Source organism: Ctenocephalides felis, unplaced genomic scaffold (genome assembly GCF_003426905.1).
Source record: "Ctenocephalides felis isolate EL2017-DRISC unplaced genomic scaffold, ASM342690v1 CF-g0.4_SCAFFOLD_01604, whole genome shotgun sequence".
Classification (NCBI taxonomy): Eukaryota; Metazoa; Arthropoda; class Insecta; order Siphonaptera; family Pulicidae; genus Ctenocephalides; species Ctenocephalides felis.
In genome coordinates this window covers 4,937,987-4,946,087 of record NW_020537758.1, presented here as the reverse complement: position 1 = coordinate 4,946,087, position 8,101 = coordinate 4,937,987, and the positions used below count along the sequence as shown (strand labels likewise).

Here is an 8,101-nt window from a genome sequence, read left to right as displayed (position 1 = left end):
GATAAAAATGTAAATGAATATCTTAGAAGGCATCTTATCTAAAATACAGCATTTTAGTCCAAACAGTTTTATTTTTAAAAAAATTTGAAATCTTGTCGATCGTCCTGTTTGACACAAAAATAATAAATTCGACTTGAGTTCCTAGACACAACATATTTTTTGCAAAAGAAGACAATAATTTTTCTCGTGTGTCCATTACTTTCGAAGTATTTTTTCATCCCTTACCTTGGTTTCCGTACCAAGTCGGCACCCTATTGACATCCTGTCTACCAGAAAAATTTAAAGGTCCAGGAGTTCCCAATACAGCCCTGGAATTTGTATTGGTAAAAACTGTAGAAGCAGTATTAAACATATTATCTTTGTTTGGAACTGATCCTTGGGTTGGCATCATCAATTGGTGACCAGGTTGTACCTAAAAATGGTAAAAAATATGAAATTTATATATTCAATAAAATATTAAGCTGGTGTATGAATTTTATTCCTTTACCTTGTGGTATGGTTGCCCAGTGGTATGTGGTGTTCCCTGGTTTGGTAAATTTGTTGAAGTTTGTCCCTGGACCGTTTTGGGTTTTCTTCGGGGTCTGTATTTGTAGTCGGGGTGTTCTTTCATGTGCAAAGCTCTGAAAAAAAAAATAAGTCAAAAAGTTAATATTATGTTTTAAGTCGTTTTGAATCATTTGGCACAAAATTTGACATTGAATGTGTGCCATCATTCTGCATATGAAAAAATATTTATTGGGTGAGATGGAATTTCTATTGGTCTTGCTAGTAGATATTAGATCTAAGAAATTTAATGCAAAAAGGGCAAATTTACAGCAAAAGCTAGTGGTCATGGAATCGTGCCTTAAGGCAAATTAGTAGAACATCCCATGACATAATTTAAGATTACTAAACGCTTTAATTTTATTTTATTATTGTATAGAATTTTTTTTGTGTACGTTTCGACACTGAATCTGTGTCGTCCTCAATCAATTCCAAAGATGTTTATTATATACGTTTTGACACTAAATTAGTGTCATTTTTCAGATATTCTGAAGATATTCACCCTGTTTGTTTTGATCTTAAATCTGATTATTTTGAATAATTTATTTTGTACGTTTTGACACAGAATTTGTGAATGAATGAATGAATGAATAAAACTCATTCATTTGTCTCTAAGTTATACCTAAAACATTTTTTTTAAATTTTCAAAAAATTTTTCATGCTCTTCCCATACAAACTTTGATTGAATTGCGCTCTATCTAAACGTTAATATTAAAAGCTAAAACTTTCAGAGAATTGTTTTTTATCTATTTGGAACCATTTGAGCTCCTGGGAGCAAGGAAATTCGAAAATGACCATTTTAAGGACCAACCTAATATATATATATATATATATATATATATATATATATATATATATATATGATTTAGTAGTTAATTTTGATGTTGAAATATATGAGTGAGTTCTTGAGGGCGATACATCAAACAAAGAAAAGCCAAAGATTTATAAAATAATCTTTATTTCCAAACGTTTCGACATTCAATTTAATGTCATCATCAGTGGATATTACGTTGGTTAGTTACATATAGAGAAGTGTACACAGCACTAGAGATTTGGCACTAACATTTATACAACTAACTTGTCAGCACTATGCATTTTTTATATAATTTTTTTGTATGATGTAAACAGAAAAATGATAGTTTTATTGAACAAAAATGTAAGTAGAATTATGTAATTTCTGCCACGACTTCTGTACTTTGCTAGTACCGAGGCATGTATCATACATGTATCATACATGCCTCGGTACTAGCAAAGTACAGAAGTCGTGGCAGAAATTACATAATTCTACTTACATTTTTGTTCAACAAAACTATCATTTTTCTGTTTACATCATACAAAAAAAAATTATATAAAAAATGCATAGTGCTGACAAGTTAGTTGTATAAATGTTAGTGCCAAATCTCTAGTGCTGTGTACACTTCTCTATATGTAACTAACCAACGTAATATCCACTGATGATGACATTAAATTGAATGTCGAAACGTTTGGAAATAAAGATTATTTTATAAATCTTTGGCTTTTCTTTGTTTGATGTATCGCCCTCAAGAACTCACTCATATATATATATATATATATATATATATATATATATATATATATATATATAAGATTATATTCGTGCTTAGAATGACAAAGCCAATCGAACACAATTGAGTTTCTCTGTCAGAAAAGAAACGACATTTAATGTTATTAATCACCATGTCAGTTCCTAAACACATTTACACTAATATCTACTATTTTAGAGAATATTTTACTACGAAATTTTATTAATTACGCCGTGACGTATTTTAGATTATCATTTGTTTTGCAATCCTAATCATAATGACAATCATAACGCGCAAGATTCAAACTAAAGAAAATTAGGTATTTTTCTTTACATAATATATATATATATATATATATATATATATATATATATATATATATATATTATACCAAGTCTGTTTTTACACGGTAGATTGGTTCCAGAAGAAGCCGTGTAAAAAAAAACGTGTAAAAAAAGACAGTGATCTTATACAAAAATAGGCGATTTGTTCCTAATCTCTAAAACCTATTAAAATTAGTGAAAAACAAGAATTTTTTAGAACAAGAATTTTTTAGAACAAGAATTCATGTTTATTTTATTAAATCAAATATATAATGCTTATTTTCACAAGCATAGTAATTAATGATAAAAAAGATATGAACTCTAATCTTAAAAGTAATATAAATTAAATGTATGGCAAGTTCAGGAACTAAAAAACTATGCTGTGAACGAAAAAAATAGGTTATTCAATTTTTAAAAAAATAAAATAAAAAAATAAAATTCACTTAAATCTTTAAGCTAGTGTTTGCAAACTATCGATACTATCGATGGTTTCAGACTTTTTTCTTTCATAAATACTTTTTTGTGATATGAACATACTTCGCAAAAATTAAATTTGACAAAGAAAATTTAAGTACATAAAATTTCAAATCGTGCTAAATGGAATAAAATCGTGTAAAAACATTAAAAACATACAATTTTCAAACAGTGTTATATCAAAACCGTGTACAAAAAGACCGTTTAAAAACAGACTTAGGTGTATATATATATATATATATATATATATACACCTATATTTATAAATCTTTTATATCGTTCGTCTTTTCTTTATCTTAATGTCGTAAGACCACAAAAAGCGCTCTTTGTCTCTTTTATTTCTCGACACCCAAACCCGCCGCCCTTCATCCCCCAAAGAAAAGAAGGAACAACCCTTATGAGTGTCGGGAGGAAGCCGCGGGGCCACCATCTTGTTTCCGTTTGAGATAAGACAAAATGGCTGCGGTGCTAAAAATAAAAAAAGTCGAGCATTATTACCGACGACTTGGGGTAAAAGACTCTTTTGGGGGATGGTGAGAGGTCGAGGAAAAATCTGAGGTTGTGGATGATTGTTTCATTATAGATTGGAAAGAAGTAGAGTTAAGAATTTTTTAACGGTAATATTTGAAAGTAGAGGGCAAAAGATGCATGACTCGCCAACACCTTGATTGTTACGAGGTTGCTATCTGGAGATGAACGCCAAAGTTTGAAAATCCTTAACAAAAGTATTTTCTTTCGCTGTTAGTTTTTTTGGGTCGTGAGCACTGTTGTTTAATTTACGAGATTTCAATATAATTTTTAAGTATACGTTAGTCAATTGTTTTATAAGATGTAAAATCGAATTTTCAATTTTTCCATATTTCAATAGGTTATATCTTTAAAAAAAACATACCAAAATTTTTAATCGATATCTTAAATAGTATAACGAATCAAGTATATAGTATAACGATCATTTAATCTTTAAACGCGTTTTTCTAAAAACAGCATTTTCCAAATTTGCTGCAGCGATTACTCAAAAACAAATGATTCGATAACTATCGAATTTTTTTTACATGTTTTATATATAGTTCTCCGTAAAATGAACTATCGATTTTTTGATCGGATCAAAAATCGAATTTTGGCAGTCGAAAAACGACCAAAATTTTGGGTAAAATTCGACTTTCTTTAAAAAAAACGCCGTCATTTTGTCAATTTTTGATTTTTTTTCTTTATTGTAGTTCATTTTACATACAATATTATCTAGTTTAACAAGATTTTTTTTTTTAAATTTCATCCACGTAGAAGGCCAGAATCACTGCAGCAATGAAGGGCCTTTTTTTGTCGCGCCGTTGGAGATCGACGATAACTTAAAAAATATTTAATTTTTTTCTTCAAAAATTTTACTATGTATTCTAAAAACATGTATAAATGTATTTCTAAAATTTTGAAATGATTGATAAAGTAGTCTTTTTAATATAAATTCCCAAAAATCACCTTTTTTAGGCGGTTACACTAGTTGTGCCCCTTAAGTTAGATTCAACAGTTTTTTATTTAACTTTTATAAAAACTTACACCTGGGTGATGTAAAAAGGACCAACTGAACTTTCACCTTGGCAAAGTCGTCAACAATAAAAAATAAATTAAGTTAAAAAAAGCAATTTTACACCATATAATTTAAATATATGTGATTCCATTTATGCTGATGGTATTTCAGACGAATTGCCAGATCAAGGTTATATACAGTGTAAAAAATACCTATGAAGTTCATATTTTGTATTAGTTCAATAATGTAGCTATTATTTCGTAAAATTGCTTTGAAGTTAAAAATAAGATTTAAAATACAAGTGGGACAAATCAGAAATTAGTTTTGGCTTTATCGAAATTTACTCGAGTGTTACATTAACATTATAATTCCATTATCAAGAATACAAAATGTCTATTATGATTACCCTTTCGAACCCTTCGACTAAAATTCAACCCTTTTGTAATATATATATATATATATATATATATTAAATAAAATTCAGTTTAGAGTATCGAGTTATAAATTATAAGTTTGTTATAATGTTATGCAAAATTTTACTATTATGCGATATAATTTGATTGAAGCAGTTTTGTAGATAATTTTATGTACTTTCCAAAAATGTAATATGCTTGATAAGTCTCAGAACAAATTTTCAAGATATTTGCACAAAACCAAAAAGTGCGCACGATTATCGTGCCGATTAAGAATTGTTTGAGTGTCGAGTCATAAATTATAGGTTTGTTGCAATTTTAAAATTTGAGTAATAGAACTGCAATTTTGTCGGTGCCCTTAGGCGGTATAAATTTAAATCCGGACCTGTATACATGTATATATATAAACATATATATATATATATATATATACATGTATATATAAATTTCTTCTTCCAGCAAACATAATGCGCTTATATGCATAATGTAATATTTATGATAAAGACATTAGGCCCTTATCAACGGTAAACATTGAGCCGCACAAAAGAGACAAAATCAACTCTAAACGACCCTTTGTTCCATCTTTGGTCCTTTTCACTCTTAAAAAGGACACACATTCATCCCTATACACACACAACCCCATACAAACACACACAATACACCCTCTTTGGAGAGAAAGAAAGTCGAGTACGATACATTAAATGAAAAAGATTTTTTTCTTGTTTTTTTTAATTATTTTAAGTTATTCAAGTACTACATTTTCTTTAGAATTTTAGCAGTTTTTTAAGGCAATAAAAAAAAATTAAGACTAGAGTCAAATTTTTAAAATATTTTAAATAATTTAACGAAGTTTTACGTTTGACGACTCTCTTCCATTTCAAACAAAACAAGAATAAAATTGTGTCAAAGTTTCGTTTTGTATAGATTTATATCGGTTTTCAAAATAATTTTTAATAATTGAAGTATAGGATTTGTTCAGAATTTTATCAGCTTTTCAAGTCAACCTAAAAAATTTTGAGGCTAGAGATAAAATTTTAAAATTTATTAAATAATACAAAAAAGTAACGATTAACACTTAATATATTAACCGAACTCATTTGAAAGACATGTCCTAAAATTTTTAATATATCTTAAATTTTTTACTTTAAACATAAATATGCTTTCATTAAATTTAAAAACTGATAAAATTTTAAACAATAATATGTACTTGGATATTATAAAATATTTAAAAATATTATAAATCGAAGTTAAAAATAGTATAAATCGAACATTATTTTAACGTTTATATATTAGTCATTATAATGATGACATTTTACTAAACTTTTGATACCTTTTGTTAACCACGTTATATAATACATTATATATTATTTGAAAGCTGATGAAATTTACAACAAATTCTAGAACTTACTTAATTCAAAAGTTGCAGAAGGGATTTTAAAAAAAAAAATAAAAATACCGATACAATTATTTCCCATATTAGACGAGGAAAAATTGTGGCGCCTTATTATATATATATATATATATATATATAATAAAAACAACTGTCTTTTCCTAATCTTTTAACGGTTTTCTATTTATATTATTTATATTTATATAAATGTCTGTTAAAGTTTAAGAGAGGTATTTTTATCGTACAAACAAATAAATTCATTGTACCTTCCTTTTATGATAAGGCTGATAAGGAATAGAAAAAAAGAAATATATATACACATATATATATATATATATATATATATATTATATATATATATATATATATATATATATATATATATATATATAAGTGTAAACCTACGTTATATCCCTTAAGTTTAACATATCTTGTTCAAATATATTTATATTTCTCAGAGATAAAAAGACAGGAAATTCATTTATAAACGTACATTATGTATATAAATATATAAAACTTTATTATATATTTTGTTCAGATATTTATATAATTTACCTACACAAAATTTTAATTCAAAAGCCTAATTTCGAAGAAATAAATTTATAAAAATGTATGTTGAATATTATTTTAATATTATCCAAAAATGCTAAGTAATAATTTTATGATAAATTTTATAATATAAATATTTTTAACTAACTGAAATTATTTTTGTTCAAAATTTCAAGTCGAGAATTATTTTATTTAATAAAAAAATATTTATTGTCTTGAAATTTTTCCCTATAAATTTTATTTTAGAAAAATAATTATTTAATGTATTAATTTAGTACTTACCTTAGTCTTTTTGCTTCGTCTATAAAAGGCCTTTTTTGGGATTCTGTTAAAAGTTTCCATTCTGCACCTAAAAATAAATAAATAAATAAAATTTATTTAAACTTTATCAATCAATTCTTAAACAATACATTTTCTTACTCCGGTAATTAAAATAATTGTAATTGAGTTACTTGTACAATAAAAATTTCAGACAATAATTTATATATTTTTGAACTCAAATTATGCAACACATATATTTTCAAAAATTAATATAAATTAGTTTCCATTGTACTAGATTGATGAAAGTATTTTTAAAAATTATTACAAGTATTAAACAAATTTTGCATAAACTATAATCATACAAAAGTTACACAACTTTGTGGAAAATCACACTTTTGCACTTGTTGGTAACGTAAAAATTAATTTTGTACCACGCATTTTCAAAAATCAAAACAAATCACTTCCCATCGACTTACACCAATGGCAATATTTTTAAAAATTACTTCAAACCTTAAATAAATTTTAAAAAATATTTTAATTCTATTACCCTTACCCAATCTTTTAGAAATTTCACTATTGTGCATCTTGGGATTGTCCTGAGACATTTTCCTCCTTTGTCCCCTCGACCAGACCATGAAGGCGTTCATGGGCCTTTTGATGTGGTTGACGTTACCCGAATTGTGGTTTATTGTTTGGTTGACAACCACGTGGTTTACTGCCATTTTTGGTTATAGGATTTATTGGTACAGGTTTTAAGTTTTTTTGGGCATTTTTTAGAAGTTGAAAATCGGTTTTGGGACTTGGTTTTGCCTGAAATACAAGATAAAGGACATATAAAAATTTTTGTTGTTTGGAAGGTTTTTGTAAAGTAATTTGGTATTTAAATTTTGTATTTATTTATGTAGGTTTATGGGGATTTTTATAAGCTTTCGAACAGTGTATACAATTTTGTCTGTGCCAGAAGAAGTTTTTGAGATATTTTTAAAAATGTCACCATGGATTTTTAAACATAAAGTTTGTTTACACATTTAGATGCAAATTTTTAATTTAGTTTAAGATGAAAGTTTAGTATTTATTTATAC

The 8,101-nt window shown here is 26.6% G+C and overlaps 1 protein-coding gene across 1 annotated transcript; it reads right to left on the bottom strand.

Moving 5' to 3' along the window:
* Positions 1-214: 214 nt before the first annotated feature.
* LOC113372897 (transcription factor Sox-21-B-like) lies at positions 215-7,698 on the bottom strand. Its single transcript, XM_026613234.1, has 4 exons — positions 7,573-7,698; positions 7,041-7,107; positions 488-620; positions 215-412 (listed from the first exon to the last, which is right to left on the bottom strand). The coding sequence occupies exons 1-4, from the start codon at positions 7,664-7,666 to the stop codon at positions 215-217; spliced, it is 492 nt and encodes a 163-aa protein (XP_026469019.1). The 5' UTR covers positions 7,667-7,698.
* Positions 7,699-8,101: the final 403 nt, after the last annotated feature.